The following is a 26,301-nucleotide window of genomic DNA, read 5'->3' on the forward strand; positions in this document are numbered from 1 at the left end:
GGGTGCCTAGCACTTCTTGTTAAGTCTGTATTTCACAAGAGAGGCCTGAAGAAAGTAGCCAGGCATGCAGGTCACCACCATGGTAGCAGCCACTGCCCTGGAGAAAGGGCCTTGTAAGTCCCTCCAGAGCTTGTAAGAGACTGTGGGTGGCAGCACTGAATAGAGATAACCAAGAATTTGGGGCTTGGTGCTCATCCAGTCCCACACAAGTGCCTGGGTAGAACCTATCAAAAAGCCCCCCAGTGCACACAGCCACTACTTCAAAGAGGGAGAATCAAAGCACTAACCCTTTTCACTATGCTCTCAAGTACCAGCCACAAGCTGACCCAGCCACAAGCAAAAGTTTTCCAGAGGTGGGTCTGTCTGTGATACAGGCTTGAGAGCTCTGTAAACTAAGCACTCATTTGGGACAGGTCTTGCTGATGCAATATGGGCACTTTGAAGAGAGATGTAAGGGACACTGTGAGCCTCATGCACGTATAGAGTGTAGACCAGTGTATGCCTGTTTTCTGAAGTGATGCTGCAGGAATCAGTACAAATACATGAGCTTGAGAGTCTTTGCTTTATACAAAGATGTGTCTTCTGCTGACAAACTATAGACACTTCCAACCGTAGACTTCACCTTCTCCAGTGCTATGCTATGGTTCAGGGGAACAGTTTGGTGTTGTGGTTTTTTTACTTCTCCGAATACATTGCATAGCCCATAGGAGTGCAGGTATGTTTATTCAGATACCTGTTACGAACAGTTATCACTACCGACTTAAGAGGGCACACAGGAGACAGCCCATATTGGTCCCTCAGAAGTGTCACAGTTCCCCAGGGGAGTTTGCCTGCAGCAGCGTTACACCTGCCGGATGGCAAGCCCTGGCAGCCCAAGTCTACCAGAGCAAGGGCACAGGTGTATCTAGTTCATTAGAGTTGATTAAACTGGGTTGCTTCAGAAAATGCCAGCACGCAGAAGCAGCTTGGTAATGACTGAGTTATAAAGCACTGTTGCTAAAATACAAGAATGGCTTCATGCACAAGGTCTCGTTTCCTAACAGTTTAACAAGCTAACTGACTGGGAAGCCCTGCAGAGCTGGCTCAGCAAGCAAAATTCTATTGAAACTCTGACAGTCCTGGGTTGACCTGCTCTGGTGATGTCATCACCAAGTGACCTGTTGGATCATTCAAAAAAATATGGTATTTTGGTGCAGAGAAGTAGAAGAGAGATATTTTGATCTTGTAATATTGCTAGCATCCTTGTCTTTTAAAAATCCACGCATAATATAATAAAAATTGAATTCCAGCATTACAAAATCCACTATAAATTATTGTAGAAAATAGAGATCATAAAATGACAGTCCTTTTTCCAGGTTTCTGTGACCATTTTGTGGACTAGAATTTATGTAATTCATTTCTACAGGATTTGCTCACAAGATGTGGTCTCAAATTTCCTAAAAGCAATGCATATGACTAGTGACACCAGGGGAATCCTAACCTAGTTCCATCCTCAAGCTGGAACTCCCAGCCTGGATTCAGACTGAGTTTTCTCTGATTGTTTATAGTAAATCATTACAAATTTTAAGATCTTACTTACTCTAAAGGTAAAGAACACTTCACTTTCCCTGGATTGTCGTTCAGAAAGCAGCTGAACAAGATGGTGTTTGTGTAATAATATCGTTTCATCTCTTTTATTTACATGATAATATGACACTTATATTTCTTTTATTTTCTTTTATTTTTCCAATCACACACCTGGCACAGAATTTTAATTCTCTGTAAAGGACTAAACAAACACATGGGACAGCTTTAGTGCAGTCAATCAATATGTCACTTCTCCTCCCTTCCCCGAGGACTCCCTGTCAGTAACGAAGACCTCCTTCTCATAGCTCTCAGCTAACTAGGTTAGCTCTTTTACCTCCTTTCTGCTTCAGGTCTGGTAGTTCCAGTTCAATCTTACTATTAATTGAAGAGATAAGCATTATACAAGGCTATCTACAGACAATAAATGTTAATGCAATTGTGGAGGATGAATACATGAAGCTGTGCTACTTTAATCCTTTCACGGATTGCATGTAACATTTGAAACCAGCTTTATTACATTTCTCAGAAAATGGCTGCAGAGGACTCATACTGTTTCCTTCACCACAGAATAGGAAAGTCTGTAAAGCCTTAAGTAACCATCACAAAAGGGCTTTTTATTGTAAGATGAGGATAGGGTTGGCCAGAAACAAACACAGATGCCACAATTGTTTTACCTGTGCAAACTCACCACTGAAATATCATTAGAACAAATGAGGAAGCAAATTAAAAAAAAAAAAAAAAATCTCACCTCCATAGTGAACTTGACAAATTGGGAAAAAACCTAAGCTGCAGTGTGGGAATGCATGGTTAGTTTATGGAGGATTAATGGTTGTGTGCTTTACTTACTTCTTCACTAACAAGACCACAGATGGTGTTCATAGCCACCTGATTTTTTTTTTCTGAGCACATCAAAAATTTGACTAACAAATGAGAACACTTACTCACGGATGCTTTCAATCATTTTTTCCATTGCATCTTCCCAACAATAGGCTTTAACTGACTGTATATTTTCAATTATTTCTGAGGTGATGACAAGTCTCTCATTGATCTTTCCTGCCCTCTTATTCCTACAAAGTAAAAAGGCAGTAGGTCAATCTTCATCCTTTTCATCCTGTATAGTTAGTTTGTATCCCATTATACCTTATGAAAACACTTTCCCTATATGCCTATGCTTAAAATATTTATTTTAACAGAATTATTATGAAGAATGTGAAAGGTATTACTAGAAATCTAGTAACTGTTTTACGAAGGAGAAAAAACAAGCTCTAAAAAGAATAAATCAAGTCACTAACAACGAGTTTTAATTCTACAAAGCATTATCACGATTTACTGCATGTTAGGCCTTTCATTTTGTTAAGTTTAGACAGCTGCTGCTAAATAAGTAAAGGCTTGTCTGTGACTTTCCCAACTCAGCCAACGTCATAACTACAGACCCTTAATCAAGTGGTATAAACTTCTTAAACCAACATGTTTCAGGAAAATATATTGAAATATTTTAAAACAGTCTCATCACCTGTATTTCATCATCATTTGTCCCAGCCAGGCTTGGAAAAAGGCCAGGACTATTAGAAAAGCAAGTCCAGAAAATGCAGAAGCTTCTAACATATCCCAGAGCAGTCCCATCAGCAGTGCCACTTGTAAAGGTGCAATCCATACAAAATGAGCCAGAGCAAGACCCTGTGGAAGCCCACAGCAGAAAATAATAATAATACAAGTTACAGATATGCTCTGAAAACCACGTGAAAAGGAAGAAGTCATTAAAGTGACACTTTGAAAAACGTAATGAAGAATGGTACAAATATTTCCAGTGGTAAAACAAGTTTATAAAGGAGGATTTGTGATCCTAAGCACATAACATTCTGGATGTTAATTATGATGACAGTGCAGCAACACATACACATTCCACACATAAACTTTGATTTTTGTAAGGCAAAGTTCAGTCTGCAATTGTCTCTTCGCTATGTATATGCACAAGGAAAAATCCCAGCTTTGTAAAAGTAAACAGAATTTGCCATCAATTCTGACTTTTTCAACCACTGCAAGATGAGAAAAATACACAGAGGAATATTCTGGCAGTGATTTAACCTGATATAGGGGCAAATATTACTTTGGTGAAGAGATGACTGTCGTGTGAACACAACTAATTCAAAACAGATTACTGCCTACTTCAGTCATGTTCCTTCACATTGGGGAGATTTTGGACCGAATCCTGTAATCAGGCTGCACAGGGGTCTGTGTTACTGCAGCTACACTGCCGCAATGATAGGACACTTGTCCCAGCTTGTTCAACGCTAGCTGACGTTGCTCTATATAGTAATATAGTGCTTAAAATAAATACACCCCACAGTTCCAGCCGTGTGTCTACAGTCTCTCTGGTCTTGTTTCTTTCATAGGAAGCAAACCTTGTACTACTAATGGGCCAATTAAACATACATGCTGAACAGAAGTTCATAGATGTTCCAGCCCCCAAAGCCATTAGCAGGGATTTACCTCTGTGTCTTTAACGAAAGAGAAGTTTTACGGGAGACTCTGAAAGTATTGTCTAAGATGGATAAGTTGGGAATGATTCCTAATGAGGTCTTTCTTACATCAACACTTATTCACTTTTAGGAGAGTGGGTAATAGTAGCAACAGGATGCTGAACATCATTGCTTGTTCAAAGGCAGGAACGGACTGGATCACCTTAGTGAAAAGGTACGGTGCTCAGGAAAAGAGGATAGAAGGATTGAACCAGCAAGTTCTGACCTCTGCATAACCCAGAGGTTTCCTGGCAAGTTCTCACTGGACTAGAGAACAAGCATGTTTTTATGGTATACCTGTTTTTTAGGTTTCCTCCATTAATCAGCATAGGAGATAAAGGATGTCATAAGTATCAGAACGAGCATTTCCATGACCACGTGCCAACACATTTTCTTAAGGTAGTAATTCATTTTATATGTACAATGAGCACTCAGTGCAGTTCGTCATTTATGCTCTTTCCTTCCTTAATATTTGTCATGAACAGCTTGAATTATTGCATTTGTATTTGATGGATCACCAAGTGGATTAAACAACCGATGACATACCTCATCAAATTTGTTCAGATTGTTGGAAAGAAGACTGACCAGTTGTCCAGTACTTATTTTATCTAGAACTCTGCTTGACAGCTTTAAGATCTGTAAAAGAAAACAAAACCATAGAAAAATGGCCATGTAACATCCCTATGAAACAGAATAAATACAGATAGAAATAATAAGCAATGGTACAGTAGTATAAATAACAATTCATTTACCTGCTTATGCTATAAAGAAAGTCTCATTAAACTTGTTATTTATGTCACTTGAATTTAATATAGCCATTAAATTGCTTTACAAATATTGATTTATCGACTTAGTCCTTGCTTTCTGTTGAATATTTTATGTATATAGATATATATGCAAATGCAAGTTTTAATTAAGCATGCATGCTGTGTGCTGCCTTGCATCCTCAAAAATCTCCTACTGTGTCTATCTTGACAAATATTTTTGAAAGATGTTTTCACAGTGAGCTTTATACTAGAGTAACTAACATGTTTGTTTAAATTAGCTGCTTTTGGTATTGGTAAAACCAAATACCTTTTTAAATCTTTGGATTTGTGAACACATGATGAATCAGTATCTGTTGATTCTTCATGCTATAGAGATCTCACACATTATCATTCAAACTCAATCCCTTCTATGTTATATTTATTGTTTAAATCTTCACCTCTAATCTTCTTTTGAAAATATTCTTTGGCCACCAGCATATGTTATTCTTCCTTTGCAATACACATGCATCACAGGAGCACAGTGGTAGAACAATTAAGGCATCTCACGACATATCCAGCAAGTCTGAACTCACACAGAGGCTGACTTCAGTCAAACCAGCTGTAGACAAGTATTTAATTCTTTGGACTTAGGAAATGGGAGAGCTGTCAGAAACTGATGTTAGCCACATTATTCTTTTGTGTACTTTGTGTACCTTGACTAACAAAACTATCAATCTTTCAACAAACTGGCCTAAAAGTTACGTAGGCTACAGACAGAGGTTAGGCTTTGAGTGTAAATGAAACAATTACCTTCTTATAAATCAAACTAAACATAGCTATCCTCATTTGCATTCCTATATGATGAAGACCAAATATAGCAGGGTGTATGAGTAGTGTTCTCACAAGGAAAAGAAGGCACAAGCCAATGCCCAGGTAGTAGGCTATGGATCTTTCATCAGAGTTGTCTGGATCATAGGAAGCTATTATTCTTCCCAGCAGAAGGGGTTGCACAGATTTGGTGACTTCCTGCAGATGGAAACAAGAAAAATAATTTTGGTCAGTAGTTTGTTCATTTTTTCAAAATGGTTAACATTTTAATTTCAAGTCCCACCAACCGAGGTTTACAGCTTTATATCTTAAATGAGGAAGCCAGGTCTGTTTGCTATGCAAACCACAGAAGGTTACAGTAATTCCACAGGAGAACAGACAACTCACTGCTGTCTCAATCTGGGATGCTCCTGCAACTCCACTAAAGTGAATCTAGCTTGTAAATTTTGTTTGACCATTTTCTACAAAAGTGAAAACTGAGATTAGCTTCCACATTTACTTTTCAGAGTTGTAATGGGTTAATCACATCATACGACTGAATCCAGTTTAGCAGGCTGGATCTCTGTTTTGGCCCCTAGGGAATGGTTCTTACTGCACTTTACTGGACTTACAGGACACAGGAAGACTCAGAGCTCCTGAAATGAACACCACCAGAACAACACAGTGAGGATACAGCTAAAACATAAAGTAAGTGGAAATAGCAACAGAATAAAAGTATAAACAATTCGGATTATCCTACTCAACAGTTCTAGACATTGTACCTAAGGTTGTAACAAAAGGAGGATATGAGGGCATAAATTGTAGGGGAGGCAAGTTTAACAAAAGTCCCAGAGAGAAACCAGTCCCTCCTGCATTGGCAGCCCTAGCACTTCCCATCCCAGGATAAGCAACATGGTAGAGAACCAGAGTAGGCAAGGAAAAAGAGGCAGTATCAAACTGCTGAACTGCAAGGCATCCAAGTGATCTGCTATAGCCCTGACTTTACCTTAGCCTGCTATTAGATTTGTCCTCAGACTCCTTTTCCGTCGTAATTAAACCCCCTAGCATTATCTCACCTTTGCCTTCCATCTTCCTTCACACCCCCATCATTCTCATACTTTCACTCCCATAACAGCATCCTTTTCCATCTCTGGCTCTTGCCCCCTCTTTCGTTCCCCAATCCTTCCCCAAGAACTGCTAAAATCATTGCTGTGCTGTGGTCTAATAATTTGCTTCATCTTCTGCATGAGCTTCTGAAGGGTATGAAGTATGTATGTGTTCCTTTGCTTCACTGTTATATTCAGTGTAAAAATACTTAGTGCTAAGAACCTTTATGCATGTCTCCTTATCCTTCTTTATGTTGCGTCTCAGCAGAAAGCATCTGATACTTCAAAAATAGCAAGAAACTATTGAACTTGGTTTTGTACGGATGTGTTAAAATTCTGCAAAAAGTTATTAGCACTGCCTTCCAGCTGAAAGCCACACAGATCACCATATAGAGAATCAGAGGAAGTGAACTAGTGAAGTTCAGCTGTAATTAATGTTTTGCAGTGATAAATAGATTGGGAAAATCCCCTTTAATTTTTTTCCTTCTCCTTTGGGTTCCTTTTGGTCTCTTATACAAGAGCAATCCCAAGTAATTCTACAACCTGCACTGTAACCCCTTTTGAATGTCACTGTTGGTGGAGCTGATATTCATCATTCACTTTTTCCACAGAAGAGATTAAATTTTACATCTCAAATAGCATACCTGTGCTACGCACTACATTTCCCAAATTAAATACCACTCTGCCCCAACACAAATGCTGTAAACCTGGAGCCAGCTTTGACAAAGACTTCAGTGTTATTGGTAGGCAAAGGGAGGAGTGTTTATTAAAACACACATGACCCAAGGCAGCTGTGCTTAGACCATATGCACCCTGAAGCGGCAAACCAAAACTCCCCAAAACTCACAAAATACAAAACAGTCACCTCTCAAGGACAATGCGGTGCTTTCATACTCTCAGAGATTCCAAGATAAGCTTTTATATATAGGCTTAGAATAGCAAGATTTTTTTTTTTTATGTACTCTTATTCTAGTGAAAATGCCACACTGCTGCTGTGTTTGTTGTGACTATAAAGGTATTGCATACATGCCTAGCTCGCTGGGAAAAAAGGTGATTTACAGACTAAGGGTAGAATAATGGCTGGCAATAAGCCAAATCATTAGCTATCTCATGGGGCGTAAAAATCCATGGTTTACAGTGGAGATTTATCAGCTTGCTTACTGAAGATATTATTATCTAGTCTATATACAAATGAAACTACCTGGTTTTAATTTTTCCTCTTGTAACTTCGAAATTACCCATTGATATAAATATGGATAAACAAACTGATTAGAATGACCTGCCTAAAAGGAAGAATGGGATTTGTGCACCTAACAGAAAATCCAGTTTTCAAGAGACATGTTTTTCCTTCTGCCCTTGCTCTTCCCTTTGTATCATCATACGCCATTGAGAAGCTCAGAAACGGCCGCCTCGCAGAAATCTTAATTAAAAGAGCAAAGATCTGAAGAGAAATGAGAGTACGACACAGGATACTGTGCTAATCTGACCTGGTATGGCTATTCTTACGCAATGAGAACTTTTACGTTACGTGTATCCCCCATATGCTCAATCACTCTGCATTTGAAGACAATAATGCACATCTCTGTTTTGGCGTAGGCCCAAGAAGTGCTTCAGGACTTTCATATCCCTCCCTGTCTCCTCACTCACACCCGTGACCTATATGCGAGAACTTCAGGAAATCCTCATTAGGGTCCTTTGGGATATCATACTAAAACCATTTCTAAGTTAATGTTAGCAGCTGCTGTGCCTCAGTGGAAATACACATTTCATGGGGATGAGTATAAGAGAAAAATGTAAGTGGAATCAAACTGATCCTCACAGCAACGTACCCAATTTCTTAGCCGGCATCATGCTAAAAAGCAAGATTTTCATTTTACCACCACACCACCTTTTCTTTAAATTGCAAGACACGTCTGCTGATGAGGTGAAGCATGGAAGCTGTTTCGAACAGCAGGGGTGCAGATACATTAAGTGCAGTAACTCAACGTGCCTAACACAACACTATTTATGAGGAAGAGTCGTAGTACTCTAGGGGGCCAGAGCGCAAGTGTCCACCCTGCAATAACATCATTACCTACGGTGCATGAGGGGAAAGGGAGAGATGGAGAAACTACTAGACCTAATGAGAGCAAAGCTGTGATGCCAGTTACAACAACAACTACACAAACAGCAGGGATGTCAGCAGAGTTTAAACCACACTCCAAGAAAGGTGCTATGAAAACGGCTCAGGGATTAGACAAGAGAAGAGCTGAAAGGAAAGTGAAGTTCAAAAGAACGCACAACTTGGTTGCACCTATGCCAATACGGCACAACATCCTGTCCCCATTCAAATTAATGGCAAAGCTCCCATTAATTTCCGTGAGCAAGGCCTGAAAAGAACACCAGCAGCTTTGGCAGCAAGGTTTTTGTCTTACAGCTTTCAATAAAATGAAGACCAATGATAATGGAATCAAGAATTTAAACTAAGATTTAATCTTTCCATATTCATTGTGAAAGGTGCAGATTTTGTTTCCAATGTCCTGATTCGCACATCTGTGATTTCTTAAAGAAATTTAAAAAAAAAAAAACCAAACAAGCAAAGAATATGACTCAAATATCCTGCAGTCCTGTTCTGTCCTCACCTGGTCTAAAATTGTACTTCATTAAAAAAGTCCACATGGAGAAATCAACCCTGCACAGTCCCACACATGCATGCCCACACACACTTCACCTGCCTGTACTCTGGGAAAGGAAGTTATCCTCAAAACTGCCTGCAAAAGCCCTCAGACACTGCTTAACTTTTAACAGGAATGCATTACTGTGAAACTTTCGGCTGGCAGACTCTGCAGGAACACCTATTATAGTGTGTGGTAGGCTACATTTGTAGAACTGCTGGGTTTTTTTTAAATACAAACCTGACATGCATAATGAGTTGCTGGCTTGGTGAGGAAAAAGGTTAAAAAATTAAAGGCAGTAATGAGATGGCAGGAGCAAATAAAAGACAGAATTGGGTAGGAGTCCACAAAGAAAGGGTCTCGTCCCAGAAAGAGTCATCGAACAAGGTGAAGGACTATAGAGAGAAGGGTTGTTACGCAGCCCCTTAGACAGCAAGAGGCCCTGTCCTAGATGGTTAACTGCCCTACCTGGACAAAGACAAACAATTAATTGACTTACGAACTTCCACTCTAGCCACATTGCCTCCTGTCAGTCCTGCACAACACTCAAACAGCCAGAGGGTAGCCCACGGTTTGATGCAGAAAAGCCCTCCCGAGTGAGCACAGACAGCACCAAAACCATCATCACCTCTCCTTTCTCCTTGTGCAGCCCTTGTATAGGGAGAAGGCAAGCTTGGCACATCTCTCCGAACCAGATCTGCAGCAGTGGTGACTTCAGACTGAGGCGAGTGGCAGTGAGAGAAGACCTTAGGCTTTTCACCAGTGACAAGAGTCCAGCAAGTTGGAGAGACTTAAACCGGGGAGAGCCAAGTTGGCTTGGGAGCTAATTTCATGATTCCCCTATTTTTAATCAGAATTTGTGTACACATATGTGTGAGTGTATCTATCCATGAGAAAGAAGCAAAAAGATAAAATGTAAAGAACTTTTTCACTCTAGGTTTTATTTTTAAAATCAAGCCTTGGTGCTGAGAAATTTCAGAGTTGTTCTCTAGGAGCTACATCTGGGGGACAGTCTAAATATGACTGCAAAAGATTAAGACCTATAGGGCTTTTTTAATTTTGAATCCATGAAGCAGCATGACAGACTGAGGTATATCCTAAGTTTTTCATAGACTAAAAAGAATGTGAATGCTGCATTTTAAGGGAAGCTATTTCCATTTTCTTTAGAGAATTTCTTCCTTTTTCTTTAGACCATTTTACTTTGTGACTTTCTAATTCTATTAGTGATACTCATTTCCCGTTGACATGGTGTTACAAGAGAAAGCAGCAGCCAGTTTTTCCATAATTCTTAGGGGAAAATCCAATCTGAAGTGAAATTGTAATCCGTTATTAATTATCCAAATCAAATCAACAGTGATCTAAACCAGAACATTTGCATCGTTAGCAGTCCAAATTAATACACTTAGGAATACTTTACAGTACTTTCATCCCACGACCCTAAAGAAATTTACCTATTTTGTAATCTGCAAGATCAGCCTGTCTTTCACACTGCCACATAAACAGGAGGGACTCCTGTTTATTGGAGTGGAACCATTCCAGCATAAAAGTAGCACAAGTCAGGCTCCAAATTTGATGCTTAACCTGAAAAATGATCTTGGACCCGAAACACTGCCTGATGCATTAAAACTTTTCACCCTTAAAAAATTCCCTTTTAATGCTGAAAAGTCTGCATGTAGTTAAGGACTTGTGTTTTAGTTTTCAGGATATTCTTATTTATGTTTCAAGTGGTTTATACACAATTATTAAAACTTGAGGGTATAGGTGTTGCTGTGGCTTCACTTAGCATGGCTGCCATAGAGCAGATGATGATCTTTCTTCATCTACCTACTAGAAGATCTACCTAGCTTGAAACTTCCCTTCTACAGAGGAGTCAGTAGCAAGCTCATGGGCGTGATGACAACTGTCCACACTACTCTCCCCTTCCTGCCTGGGAGATGGGTCATTCTAATGGGCATGAAGATCTGCATTTCTATAACTCTGCTATTCTGTTAGAATAGTTCCTTGGGATACTTGATAGAAAGCTAGAAGAAAAGAGAAGTTTGGTTTTATAGCAAGCAACATGAGCTTCAGAGACATTTGTAGGCTATTTTCCATAAATTACCCTTACACTCTTCTTCTGCCCAATCCATGATCTTGAAAGTACAGCTAAACTAGATCACATTCAACACTAATGCCAGTGGAATTAGTTCCTTTCTGTATCAACCTTCAGAAAAATAAAAATTGGCTTAGAGATCTGTCTCACATCTGAAAACACTGACTATCTGACCACTTCGGGCCACTTGGGCTATCATACCTGCAGTTTCTGATACCACAGCATTTTGAACAGAGAAGCATGGAGTGTAATATCTCACTTTTACTACTAAATTGCAGAAACTTGAAAATAACACGGATATTTAATGTGCATATTGGTTAACAGTAATTTTCAGATTTACAGTCTGGCTATCCAACACACCTAATGAGACACCATTAATAATAAACTATTTTCACAGCTCCTAACCCCAGTGATGGGACTGTCAAACAGGTGGCATTTGGTAAGTCAGGGTAATCCTAACATGTTGGAAAGGGGATAATCAGTTCAGACTTTCACATCAAGTTCCTGATCATACACTTTGGAGCACTAACAGCACCAAGATCCAAGCATATTTTACACCGTTATTTATGCAGAATTTTTACCACTAACTAAGGCAATTTGCTTACGGCATATAAACCTGAATAAAGCATTTAACGATGACGCTGGCTGGTATCACTTTGACAAAACTGACCAAATCATGAGAAATTGCACTGCCATTTATTTTAAAGTAAGGGTAGAAGAAACTTCTTAAAAACAGTAGCATGAAAAAATAATTACTTTAGTTCAGCAGCGATACAAAAATTCAGGTGCTCTACCTGTACTTGGAAAAGCATATGCCAGCACCTGGCACTACTTACATTTTGAAATTATTAATATCTATGTTTTAAAGATGTTAAGACATTATCAGAAAATACTTTTTTTTTTATGAAGGTCCCTGAGTAACTCTCTGTATTTATCATCTTTATAAGCAATACACATAGCAAAATCTATAGCTATTCACAGGATTCTGTATTTATTTAGCAATCCCTAAGACTTGGATCTATTTATGGAACACTAAAAGTTTACTGAAGAGAAAAACAAATCTTACCCCTAAATATAACATTATTCCATAGAACATAAATTTCCAGAAAAAGCATCGTCGAAGAGCATTGATAAGTTTGGGTTTTTTCTTTGAAGTTGCCAGCTCTCTGTCCCACTCTCTGAAAAGGAACCAAAAATCAAGACCATTAAGTTGTGTGAGCAAATACATGGGTCTATGGCTCTGACATACTTCAATTCACTCAAGTATATCCAAGGAGATTTAGCTAAGGTGACTAATGAAAGAAAGCTTTGCAAAGACCCCAAAGACTTGACTTGACAGATCAATAAAAGTTCAAACCTAGTTCAGCCACATATTTGGCAGTTTTAAATACTCAGCCATACATCACCCCGCAGGGAATTAATTCATGAAAAGGTCACGTTGTATGTTTTAAAGAAACCTGCTGTACTTAAGACCAAAGCACAAATAATAGGCAAATAAACATTTTGGAGCTCTTCCAGCCTGCAAAAAAGAAAACACCAACAAAGTATCAAAAATGTGACTCCTCTACTGCACAGCATTATTTTTAACCTGTGTTGCTGGGACAATAATTTTCTACTCCATAATAAATTGCTGATCAGAAGCAATGCTATATACAAAGAATATGTTGAGTGAAAATTTTATTCACAGATTAAAGCACTCCTAAGAATTTCCTCAGCTAATTCTTTTTGCCATTTTTCAACAGAATATTAAATAACCAGAATATTCCATTTTTAAACTATCAAAATGCATTAAGCATACCGATGTCCTCAATACTTTCCACCAGTTTTGAGTACGTATGTCACACTGCAATTAAGTTTAATCGGATTGGCACAACAGTGCAGACGTGAGCTGCCCCAGCACACCAGGGAAAGCTACTCTGGAGGCTGGGGGAGAGGGACCAGATTCAGGCACTTGTATCTCTAAGAGTTAGTCCCAAGTATAACACAGTTTCCAAATTAGGACCCACTGAAATAGGGTAGAGAAGAGAGGAAGCCTAAATGAGGAAAGTCAGGGTATGATTTCTGCAGAAGCAACTAGTCTTTCAACAGTGGTATCAAAGGAAATTAAGAATGTAATTTAGATGAAGAAAAAAATAAAACAAGGTTTTACAAGGATATTTTGGGAAGAAAGAACAGCAGAATAGGGAACTAACATTGAAACTGTGAGTCTAGCCTCGCTAGTCAACAGACAGATGTCATAGGAACCTGAATATAGTAATTTAGAGCATCAAGGTGATACATCTGCACCAGGGATCCCAGTCAGCTCCAAAGGACAACCATGTGCTGAATGAGGACATGCTTGAGCCAGTCAATCGGTGCAACCAGCCTGCACCCAATGCTATTGAAACATTTTATCCAACAGCTTTTTAATGAAAATTGCAGTGTGATTCCTGAAACAAAATTATTTCATGAATCTTTCATACCTTTCTAGTTTTTCAGAAAGATTATCAGCAGAGTCTGCAGAAGGGATTTGATAAATATCTGACAGCTCCAACCGTCGTCTGTAACCCTTTTTTAAAATTGGTTTTGTCCATCTAAGCAGAAAAATAAAAAAATTTAAAAATCGCTAGTTTCTGAGGTTAATTCTGGAGTTGCATTGTCTCACCCTGAATATTTTGTGCACAGCACCCAAGCATGTCTATGTGCACACACACACACACACACAATGACATAATATAGTGCAGCTTTGCATTATATTTACTGAGCTATATTGACAAACATAACATTAAAAGAATAACTGGCATTTTATCAGTTTTGGGGTGGCATCATGCCCCAAACTTCCTATTCAGTCAGTGGCAGACAAATGAACAGGGGATTGAGACATTTGTGCTGTGTTTCCAAATATGTGCTATGTCCATACAAATGAATAATAAATCAGAACTATAGTAAATTGGATGTATAAGTTTCATTCCTATAAGACAGAAAATCTTAATATAGTTTGAGTGTTCCTTTGACAGCTTACATTGCAGTATGCACTTAACAACACACGAGATCTTTCACAGGACTCCTCATAAGATCTTCATTGCATCCATCATATGTAAACATTTTGCATTTCTTTTTTCAAATGTCATGTTTAAAAATTTAACACCGATTTAAAGGGCACGCTGAATTAAACCAAAGCAGGAAAAAACTCTAGAATGGCTACTCTGTAGAGAAAATCTTTATAAGCTGTTACTAATTTTATCGAACAATTCAGCTCCTGAAAGGCCTATGAATCCCCAAGTGCCAACTTGTACAAACTTTTGCAGCAGATTCTCTTTGAAAATCTTTTTGAAAGCACAGGACTAAAACAAAACATAAACAAGCAACCATAAGAACTAATGGTGTATTTTGAAACTACCTGAGTTTCTGCTTTACTGCCATTATTAAAAAATATTTCCTTAAAATTGAACTGCCTGTGAAAGAAGTAGCTTGTGGTTGATTGCTGTCATGCTTCCATATGTAAACACAGTTGGTAAAAAAAACCCCACATGATTCATGATTATGATAAAAGTTATGATCTGCAAAACCTCAATCACTTCAGAATTTTTTCTTTTAAATTGTCTTTATAGAAAACAGTTAACAGAATTGCAAAAGTAATGCAATAATGTTTCCCACAGTCACTTAGAAAATACAAATAGCTTATTGGAGATGCTTACCTGTATGCCTGTAAGAACATGTATCATACACACAAAGTAACCTGCATTCTCAATTGCAGCCTCTGATGGTGCAAAGAGGTTGATACAAAGGTAAATGAACATCATTAGACACGACACGAGTGCAAAAAGACCTTAGCACAACAGTCAAAGCCGATTTGTGTGCAACTGTGTGCACACACATGCACACTCTAACATCTACTTTAATGAAATTATGAATCATATGAGACACCAGTCTTTCATCCCCATAATTCAGTAAAGCACAAAGATATTTCCCAAGTGAACAGTTACATCACACCCACTGCAAAGAGAATGTGTTCTAAGAAATTAGAAGATTATCCTTCATTTCTGCAATCATACTATGGTTTCAGACAAATAACATGGGCTTTAGCTCAGTCTTCAACACCACTGTAGCTGAGAAATAACACACAATTTGTGGTATGTGACAGCAAGACAGCTAGGAGAGTCCACTTTGGACCGTCACTGGTAAAACTTCCATAAACTTTACCACTACTGGAAACAGGGGCCAATGTTTTCAGGGATGTAATAAGATGGATTAGAAGAAAACTTTTATATTTAAAATAATACTGTTATGTGAAAGTTTTTCATGGCCACCGCAAATGATAAATCAGGTATTGATTTGTATTTTGCCAGGTCCTGATGGCAGAAAGGACCAGCCACTATTGGCTTTGTGCACATCTTGTGGAGAAATGGCTAATCCTTGTCCTTTGGGAACAGAAACCCTCATGTACTGGCTTCACCTTAAGTTCTGTATACGCAGATATTTTGGCAATGATAAAATGAATACAAGTTATGGGACACTAAACCACTACTGCTACTAATGCAAGTAAGTAACAGTACTTCCTAAGCAACCTCTTCAATTCCCAGCTCCGTAGCTAAGTAATAACCTTGCTGAGCCCCTTGCTTTGAGACTGCAATAAGCAATTCCCAACTCGTCTTGACAAAAGAGAAATGCTTTACAGTTTCAAACTTTGTATGTTTTGGGAAAACATTTTTCATTGCACTGTTTCCTTCCACACATTTGATTTTGTTTATACTTTTGATTAGCACCTACCCTGGCATTTTGCCACTCCCTGAAGTAACAAAACACGACTGCATTTAGAAAGCAAACAGAGTGGCTACTTTATCATTTGGGAAAAGCAGCATGCTTCGCAGATCTACGGTACTCCTAGAAATGTCTCTTGTTCTACTCAGTGCTTAATCGGGTGCACTTACCAATGCCACCTAAATTATGTGGTCCCTAAACCACCCTCCTCTCCCAAGTCAACAAGTTTGATACAGACTTATCCTTAGTCCTTGTCCTCATCTCTCTGCTCATCAGGGTAGCTGCAACTATGGTAGATGACCTCCTCCAGCCAGCTAAAGGAGCGGTGCTGACACCTTCCCCCAGGGACCTCCTCGCCTGCAGCCAGGTTCCTACCGCAGGCTGCTGGCAGGGCTTGCACAGAGATGTTCATCTCCCAGCTGCCCTGGCCTTGCTCCGAAGTCCCACCCTAACTAGATCTGGCCAATTTGCGATCTGTGCCAAGTGGCTTCGGGTTGGAGTGGTAACCGTGGGAGGAGTTGGCCTGTCACGTGCTGTTTGTCTCAAGGTAGATTTTCAACAGCTGCTTGGGTTGTGCTGTCAAGAACTGTGGGAGACAGTATATATTTTATCAAAAGGAATATGCTAGACCTAGAACACATAAATATTTCCTTAAAACAACTTTTTGCCAGATTCCAATAGCATCCAGTTTATCATTATGCTCTGGATTCTTTGCAAAGTTTTGAAATGCAAAATGGCTATAAATTTATTTTAACTGGCAATGTAATCTGTAGTTATGAATGTTTCTTTATCAACAGGTAACACCGCTCAGTCAGAGTTTGTCAATGAATATGGCTCTTCTATTTTTTTACTTAACAGAAACGATTTGCCAGCGTTAATTCAGAGTTTTTTCTTCTTATGGTTGCTGAGAACGAGAAATTTATTTTGAAAGGAAGAGAGCAAGAAGGAAGGGAAACAGATTGGCTTTACAGCATTATGTTAGCAAATGCCACCGGATTACTGGCTGGCATTTAATGAACTCTTTCACAGAGAAACCTGTAGCGCTGTCAGAGTTTTGCCACTAACTAGGAATGTTATTATGGGTACACACACATGAAACCCAGCAGGGGACAAGTTTCAAGGGTGTACAGTAGGAAAGAAGAAAAGAATCAAAACAAGTTCCACCTCTATTATTGATCGCCTGTAGCAAAAAAAACCCTTACGAGCCTGATATGTAAATATCATATACATAACATACTGTTTTAAGTTCCTTTTTGGTAGATTTCTAATGACCATTTCTTTGTCATTCACTTTAGCAATATATAAGAGATTTCTTACTACAGCTATTTCTTTCTCCAGCATGTTCAGCCTCATCCCACTCGAGCAAATTATACCAATAGGACAGATGTCTTGGGCTTTCCAGAGAGTATTAACACAGACTGTTAACTTGTCAATAGGATTTGACTCTCCCTTAAGGCTGCTTTGCATGTCACTGAAGACAGAAGGAGCCTCCGTGTTGCTAAGCCAACTGCCCAGATCTTCCTCCAGGGCACAGGGCCTTCAGGTCAAGAAGCATGGGGCGTTGGGACAGTGACAGAGCAGCAGGGCTGGGCTCTCTGAGGCCTGCAAAGCAGAGCAGCTCTCCTGCAAGGGTCCCTGGTCTGGCTGGTACCATTTCAACAGGTGTCCTGTGCACAAAACAGCAATATCTACTGAGCAACGCAAAGGCGACCATGGCTTCACTTCCTTCTCTTACAACGCATTGATACCTGTGCGCAATATAGTTAGGCGTATTGCCTGCAGCTCCTAACTGGACCTAAATCTTCATGGAGACAGCGCAAGAAAAGTGCCTCTGGCTTTAACTTATCCCTTCTTTTAACAGTTGGGAGGGTAGGGCAGGGAACATAATCAAGCCATGATTATGATGCTTTGGAGCCTAAGTTTTCAAGGTGTTTGTAGAGCCACGAATTCCTACTGACTGCAAGAAAAGACTGAGGTACTACATAGATCTCAGACATGCCCAAAGGGTCAAACCAGACCGGACTCTGTCAGAGGCTCTGCACTCCCATGCTCTCCCAAAAGACATCCATCACTAATTGTAAATTTTTGCTTACTTTATATCGGAGGTGGCAGCTCTACTACACTCGAAACTGTTTCTCCAGAAGAGCGTCTGCACCACCAGCCCTCTTCTCTGAGCATCCTGCAATGCAGCCGTAAAGGGTGACCCTAGCTGTGCATGATCCTTGCTAACAGATGGGACAAGTCAGTGCGCCCACGGAGCACAACCGCCAGGCACCACAGCCTAATTCCTGCACCTTGGTTACCCTCAACAGAGTAGAGTTGCAGTTATTTTGTTTCAAATGGTAACCTGCTGAAATACCATGTTATATATTCTGAAAACTATATTAAACCTTTAGCATTTTCCCCTTTAAAAACAAGCAAATGCTACACTCTGAGCTTAATATTTACACATAATTACTGCAGGGCTTCAACAACAGAAGGTAAATGCAGACCCCAATAATTTCTGGGTTTTTTTTCCTTTTCCCCCAGATCACAAATATTAAGATTTAAATTTCTTCACTAATAAACAATCTTTCCCCATGAGGTGTTGTCTGACATGGAAAATATTTAGCTGCAATATCATCAACTCTGCCACTAGCTGTGAGCAGCACCATTTTAAGAATAATCAATGTTCTGCTGAAACCCCAGGATTTCAATAGCAAATCTTAATTAGGATTACTCCACAGCAGTTCTTGGGGGAGGCTCGCCTTTTTATGCCTAGTTTTTGCAAAGTGACACTTATTCAGATTATTATCTAATCTCTAAATGCTTTTTGAGATTCAGATTTTTAGCAGAAATTCAATACTTTTTCCTTACAGTTAGTAAGATAGTCAAAGTATTTCGGTTTGCAGAAGTACCAAGAGCTATTTTTGAAAGAAAAAAAAAGCACATTAGGGGTACAAAGATACTTAAATTGTGTAAGATGCAAGGACAGAATACATTCAATGCATTAAAATCTGTCATTGGGTTAGATACCAAAGTCAAGTGTAATATATGCCTCAAATATTTCTTTAACAAAGCTATCAAAATAACATAGTGGTGATGATGTGCTATGAACAGGGTTTGCAAGGCTGTTTCAGCATATACTTACAGTGAGACTGGCTAGGAGAGCATGTTTCTTCACCTTCACTCTTTTCCTCAATTATATATCCCACAGAAAGAATAAGAGGAAGAGCTTTCTTTCTGCTAGTCCTTTGAAAGACCAAGGAAAGCTGCGGAAAGTTTGCATCAGCAAAACTATAGCAGAGCTGTGCTATTCATGATTGAATTGAATTTTAAAATCTCCCAGATATGTCACTAACGTGACAGCAAATTTCACCCCATTTATCATTCCACTGTCTTAGCCATGCACTTATAGACATATTTTGTAACAAATTAGCATACAGTTGCATATCGGGTGCAATGGCCCTTTCCAAATCTGTAACTTGTTCCAATCCCAGTGACTGATATGTGATCAGGTATAAACACCCTCACAAACCGGTGAACATATTTGTGGCAGTTCAAACAGTGAAAGTGGAGGGTGGGAAGATTTTTCTTCTTTTTTTTTAATTTAAATACAAAGTATCAAAATGTAAGTCACCACTACAGTAATATGGAATGAATCTTGAATCAGGGGCTGCTTCTCTTACTACTTGCTCTTTGCCATCTTCTCTGTATCCTGGCATTTGATGCTGCTACTCCTCAGCCTGACCTTTGCAAGTTAATGAGAAAATGTCTCGTATCTTCCGATTTCCAAAATGACCTTGGGCTTTGAGCAAAGCAACACTGGGGTTTTTTTTGTTTTTGTTTTCTTTGTATTTGTTACCTCCAGAGAAATAAAAGCATCCCAGATTTTATAGATTAACCTTAAACTAAGTTAAGTTGAAACAAGTTAAAATGAAATATCAGATTGACTCCAATACAATAAAGGTTCACATCCTTTATTTTAAAAGTTGAAAAAAAAGTTTATGAAAAGATAAATACCCACATTAAAACATAGGAATATATCTGAAACCAAGTACCTTTCCCAGCTGTCACTTTGGATTTTCTCCTAAGGCACAACCTTGCCCATGGAGTCAAGCCATTAGTATCGCAGCAGGCCACCCCAAGCACTGCCTTTCAGGATCAATCCCCTCTCCTACCTACCCTCTCCTGAAGGAAGGATGCTTACCCATATCTGACAGGCAGGACGGTTCTGGTTTCAAGGGAAAAACAATGCCGTTTCAAAATACGTCTTAAAAGCTTACTTATTCTCTCCTAATTTTGGGAGCTTCATGACAATGCAGCCTTGGTTTAGCTACTTGCTGACTGAAAATGCTCATGCAGATACTTTTGCTTATATGAGAGGGAGTGACATGTGGATGTAAACAGAGCCTGTGAGTTCTTGCTCATCTCACCCAGGCATACCTCCTCTCTCATGGAAGGCAGCTGAATTGCATCTACGAGTTTACATTGCAAAATTTTGCAGCATGTATCACTAAAGTCTTCTGATATGCTACAGTTTAATTTGACCTTTGACTTGTTTATTTTAGAAGACATAATGTGACACGTTATGACCCAGATGTCAGGTTGGCACCATCCTGCCCCCATAACCACTATACCTACATACATATCCTGCAAAGCAGGGGGTGGTGAAGAGAAAAAAAACCCCAAACCAAGATAATGGCAACCTGTAGAACTCTTCTGCAGTAAGTCACACTATTCTCACCAGTTTGAAAATTAGCATATTCAAAAAATTTACATATTCAGAGACTGGGACTCTTTTGTATGAAAGAGGTGATAATTGTTCGCTGTAGAAATATTCTGAAATAACTCTGCCGCACCAGAAACACCCTTGTGCAATTAAAGTCCTGGACAGGAGATCTCAGGCAGTCTGCACTGACTCCACCACACGCTCCCAGCACAAAACACAATCCTTGTACACCCCACTTTCTTCTTTACAGAACTAATAAGGAAAATTGGGTTTAGCCCATCCTTTGTGCTATCTACTTAGACTTTAAGACCTTCAAAACAGACATCCTTATCAATTATTTTCCAGTGCTTAGTACAGTAGACTTCAAATTTCTGTTAGGGCATTTAAAAGCCTCTATAATATAGATAATAAACTATTTTCCATGTCATTGCCTACAGTATTAAAAAAGAATTCAAGGATTTGGATGGATTATTTTCTATCTCACCAAAATCAAATAAGCATGGAGGAGAATAAAAGGGTACAAACAGGTCTGCAAATCTTTCAAATGCTTGATCATTTCGAGTATCAAGATGGTAAGTCTTCCTCCTGCAGGAGGAGGAGAAGCTTTACATGTATTTCAGAAACTCAGATGCAACTTGATACAGGCAACTGTGCTTTACAGGTATAAAGCAGCCAGAGAAGGTCACTGTGCTATGCAGGGTTTGCACTTCTGCTCGTTAGACCAAAGATGCAGTATCAGGCTGAGCCAAGGACACAATTGAGCCTTAATATTAGAGAAGGTATTCCTGTGGCTGAAACGATTTCAGAGTAGGAGACTCACATCCTCTCTCCAGTTCACTTCAAGTTTCATATTTTACCTTGGAAACATTAATAGAAGTCAAATTTTCAAAAGGAGTCCAAAACTTGCATGCACATCTTTGAACCTTTGGGGGGCTGACTTTCAGAAGTACCAAAAGCTTGCTGTTTCAAAAAGGTTTGAAGGGCTGGCAGACCCAAGGACTCCTTGTGGCAACAGACAAAAAATGACCAGGCAGCCTCACGGGGCCATAATCTGTGCTGCAGCTGCACCTGTGCTTGGTTATCACTAACAGCCAGGATTTATGATTACCTGGGATCAGTGAAAGGCAGGTCCTCAGGACTAGACCCATAAAGGGACTTAAGAATATATTATAAGAAATTTGCCCTGTATAAGTGTCTAAGCCAGCTGTCCCAGCAACTGAGCCATCACACTGTGCAATTCAATCCACCTGCTCATAGCTGCTATAGTACACAGAGGTTCCCTTCTCAGAGAGGAAAGATGAGCAAGATGCTACAGCTAGGTATTGATAGGGGATGCTCCAAATATAGGTTGGATATGCCAATTTCCAGACACCTGCCCTCCAGAGTGAAATTTATTGACATGAATTAGGTCTTTAAGCTTCCTATGCAATACCTGGGATTTTTAGGAACTCAAGACAGTTTTAGGGGAAGTTTTGAGTACAAATGTACACATTAAATCCCAGACTTCTCCATAGAGAAAAATAGGCACATAAATCCTTCTCTGTTCAGGAATCGAAATCGTAAGTCCCCTCTTGGTATTAAACCCTAAGATACATAGTCCAAGGAGAGAGCAGGGACTACCTAGGGCAGGTCTGCCTTTAGTTCCTTTCTCTGAAGGGATTCAAGCTAATTCTCATGAAAATGCCTTTTCAAACCAGAAACTATCTTGGTCAAGGCACTCTCAAACTTGTAATTATGACTGAATTAAGCTAGAAAGAGTGAGAGAATAACCATGACTGTAGCTCATGGGCTAGGTACTTCCAAAACTTAAGTGCTGGATTCTGGTATCCACCCTAAAGGCTATTAACAGACTTCATAAAAAGTGCCCTCGGAACAGAAATCAGGACTTGTAAACAAGTTTCTTACCTGGTAGACTACAGAGTCACTCTTGCTCTTATGCTTAAAAAGAGTAGCTGAGTCAGAGATAGAGAACTAAAACACCTTCACTACCATACACTGGTAACACTCACTGGTCCTACTTCCTAGAAGAGGTGAGGTGTAGAATTGAATTCCTTTCCCTACCCCTCCCAGCACACACACGGCAGAAAAAGGAATCCAACGTTTATCCCCTACATGCTAAATTGTTCTTGGAATCTCTGGACAGCTGTATAAAAAGGCAACAGCTTACTTTTTCTCTGGTTTGGAAAGAAGGAAGCAACTAGAGCAGGTCTGATGGACTGAGCCCCCGAGAAGTCAGGGCACAAAAGCTGGCTTAGTTTGCACTTCTCTTTTGGATTTCATAATGAATCAGGCACTGATTTTTTTTTTTAAGAGAAAGACATCCTTGCTGCCAGTTTGGATGTAATGCATTTTCTTATCTTGTGACTTTCACTTTTGTGACCTTTTCAATTATTTCTTATAATATTTGTGAAGAAACAAAGACATTCACAGTGTATGTGGTAAAACGCAAGTAAGGAGAGACTTTGTCATTCACAGAAACATCATTCCGAAGGTATTAGAACCATATTAGATACTTTACAGATGTACACATACAGTTTTGGCTGTTCTTACCCAGTGAACTGAATGTTTACTTTAAGACCCTGAATTTTCTATGAAACAATGTTACTATCAAATTTTGTAAAGAAATTTCTCGTCTAGTCAACAGTCATCGTAAACATCTCTCTAACTTTATATACTTGATTATTATCACTTCAGTTGCAGATAGGTGGTACAATATAATGCATCATGCATGATACCTGTGATTGAAATGTCATTTAATTGATTTAAAGACTATGATTTTAATAGACCAGGTCAGGTTAATTATGCACTTAATGAACATGAACTGCATCTGGTTTCAGCCATGGGAACTTTAACTAAGGTAGAAGTCAGAAGTATATTTGCTTTATCTTACTGGGGTTTTTTCTTGACACCTTCAGTATCCCAGGTACTACAAGAGCACTACTCTGATAGAAGATTTTCAAATAAATAAAATGAAATAGAACAAGTGGCTCCTTGAGCATTGAAGTTAATATGCAGCCTTTTTTCTTACAGATTTGTATCTTATACTTGACAGGAGCACTGACTGAAGCTTCTTCTGCGGAGAATTTGTAAAGGCTTACACTCCTATCATCTGGCCTCCCTGGCTCAAACACCATTTGAGAGCAAGTACTTCCCCACTGCAGCACCACTGGAGGACACCTCTAGGATCCTCATCTTTACCTGGATGTTTGTAAAACTTTAGAAAGAGGTTGCATTTGGGATCCTTCCCCACTATCACATTTGGCTACAATGAGCCACAATGAGCCAAAGTGGGGGAGGCAGGCAAACAGAGCGATTCATACAGACCAGCTTCCCTCAAGAAATTTTTAAAAAAGGTCCAGGCCAACCTGCTGAAAAGGAAAGCTATCCCAAAACGATTAAAAAGTGAGCTAAAAGCCCTCAGCTGCTCAAGCAGAGACCTCATGCCAACGTTATGGCTTTACATCACGTGTTCCCATTTCGGCCACCATGTTTGCATCTTACACAAGATTTCCTCCCTCCCCTCCCTGCTGTTCAAAAGACCCTCAAGTAACTAAAGGGGGAACCAGCACCCTGGCGAAACCTGCAGCGTGTGGGCCAAAGCCAGAAAGATTTTTTGCTCTTTGCAGTTGGCAGTGTCATTTCTAGCGATGTCACGTAAAACATGTTTAGGCTTCTATATTGTTTTATAAAGTACATTGTGCCCAGGCGTTGGTATGGGCTCCTTCTTCTCTTTTTATTTGAAGTTGTGAGAAAGAAAAGGCGCCAGGGACTTTGCCTGTAAAAGAACACTTTCAAGGCTTACAAGGAACTGTTTCCAGTAAGATCTTATATTACACTTGCACACTGAGCAAATGCTAAACACCCGAAAAGCCAAACAGAAGGAATCCTTGCTCTGAGAGCATTTCCCCTCTGCTCTCCCCCACCCTGCCATGTTCTCACAGTTTACAGTGAAATAACAGATTAACTAGTTGAGCAATTTACCAAAGGTTGCTCAAATTATGCCATAAATTCATCCGTCCGGGTCCTGCGATGGTTTATGACACCTGATGGACAGAGCCCGTTCCTGGTGCTAAAAACCCCAGCAACAACAACAACAAAAAAAGGGAGATCTCATCATTCGGCAGTAAGCAAGACTCCCACCGCTCTCCCCACGGACCTTTCCGGAGCTAATTGGCGCCCAGCGCTCAGCCCCCTTCTCCGCCGAGCGCGGAGGGGGGGCCCCGCTGAGCCCCCCGCCCCGCCGCTGCCCGCCCCTGCCCGCTGCCCCGGGCCGCACATGTCCCGCCGCGCCGGGGCTCCCACCTGAAGAAAAGTTTGGAGAAGATGTTCGCCTTCTCCAGGGGGGACCTCTGCATGGTGCCCGGAGCTGCGGTGCGGTGCGGTGCGCGGGGGACCGGCGGCAGCCGCTAATCGCTGACGCCTGGCTCGCCCGCTCCGCTCCGCTCCTGCGGCTCTCCCACCTTATCCGCTCGGCCGGCTCTGATGTCACCGCCTGCCTCCTGCCCCTGCCCCTCTCCCCGCCTCTGCTTTGCCCAGGTTCAAAAGCGGGAGGGCTGGGGCCCCGGCCCGCGCCGCCGCCTCCTCTCCCGCCTCCCCGCCGCGCCCGGCACCGCGCACCGGGGCGCGCCCCGCGGCCCCCCCCCGCCGCCGACGCCGCCGCCCTCTCCGCCCCGGCTCCCCGCCGGCTTTCGGCCAGCCCGTTAACTCCACCTGCCGATTCCGTCTCGCGAGTCGCCCCACGGCGGGTCCCCGACCTCCCCCCCAGCACTAAGCCCCTCGCCCCACCAGCGGCCGTGGGGGACAAACCGCCCCTCGCTCCGGGGCAGCGGGGACAGCGCAGCGAGGAGACCCGCCCTCGGGGCACGGAGAGCCCCTCGCCCCCCCGAGGGCGCAGAGCCTGTCCCCGCACACCGGCCGCCTGCTCGCACCCCCCCCGCCCCGAGACCCGCGGGAACCGAAGCCGGGTTTAGGCTTTGGTGGGCACCCGGGGCCCGAGCCAGAAGCCCCCGGTCCCGCGGGAGCGCGCAGCGGCGCAGGGGCAGAGGGCGGGCGGTGAGCCGAGGGGAGAATAAATGTGAACGGCAAGCGCGATCGCACCCACTTCGAAACACACTTCCTTCAGTTTTTCAGGTTTTCTGGCAGGCACAGCTACCTGAACCGAGAGGAATGGGGAACTGAAGGTACAGCCTGAAGAAGTTGAGCCCAAACACCCAGATTTAACACTAAAGCTCTTTCTGAAGTGTTATACACACGCTGTACAAACAAAATCACTGCTTTCAGAGTGCACAGTAGAAAGCACGCTTAAAAGAAGATAACAAGAAGCAGGCGAAAGAACTTCTGATTTAATTCTGCGTAAGACT

At 40.9% G+C, this 26,301-nt stretch overlaps 1 protein-coding gene across 1 annotated transcript in view; it reads right to left on the minus strand.

Annotated features, from left to right (window-relative positions):
* Positions 1-25,296, minus strand: part of CFTR (CF transmembrane conductance regulator) — a 91,627-nt gene extending 66,331 nt beyond the window's left edge. Inside the window, exons 1-7 of the mRNA XM_030016320.1 lie at positions 25,244-25,296; positions 13,953-14,063; positions 12,557-12,668; positions 5,642-5,857; positions 4,632-4,721; positions 3,080-3,243; positions 2,508-2,633 (exon numbers count right to left, since the gene is read on the minus strand). Coding sequence (XP_029872180.1) covers positions 2,508-2,633; positions 3,080-3,243; positions 4,632-4,721; positions 5,642-5,857; positions 12,557-12,668; positions 13,953-14,063; positions 25,244-25,296 — 872 coding nt within the window. The remainder of the gene's footprint in view (positions 1-2,507; positions 2,634-3,079; positions 3,244-4,631; positions 4,722-5,641; positions 5,858-12,556; positions 12,669-13,952; positions 14,064-25,243) is intronic.
* Positions 25,297-26,301: the final 1,005 nt, after the last annotated feature.

The sequence above is a fragment of the Aquila chrysaetos genome, chromosome 5 (assembly GCF_900496995.4).
Source record: "Aquila chrysaetos chrysaetos chromosome 5, bAquChr1.4, whole genome shotgun sequence".
NCBI lineage: Eukaryota > Metazoa > Chordata > Aves > Accipitriformes > Accipitridae > Aquila > Aquila chrysaetos.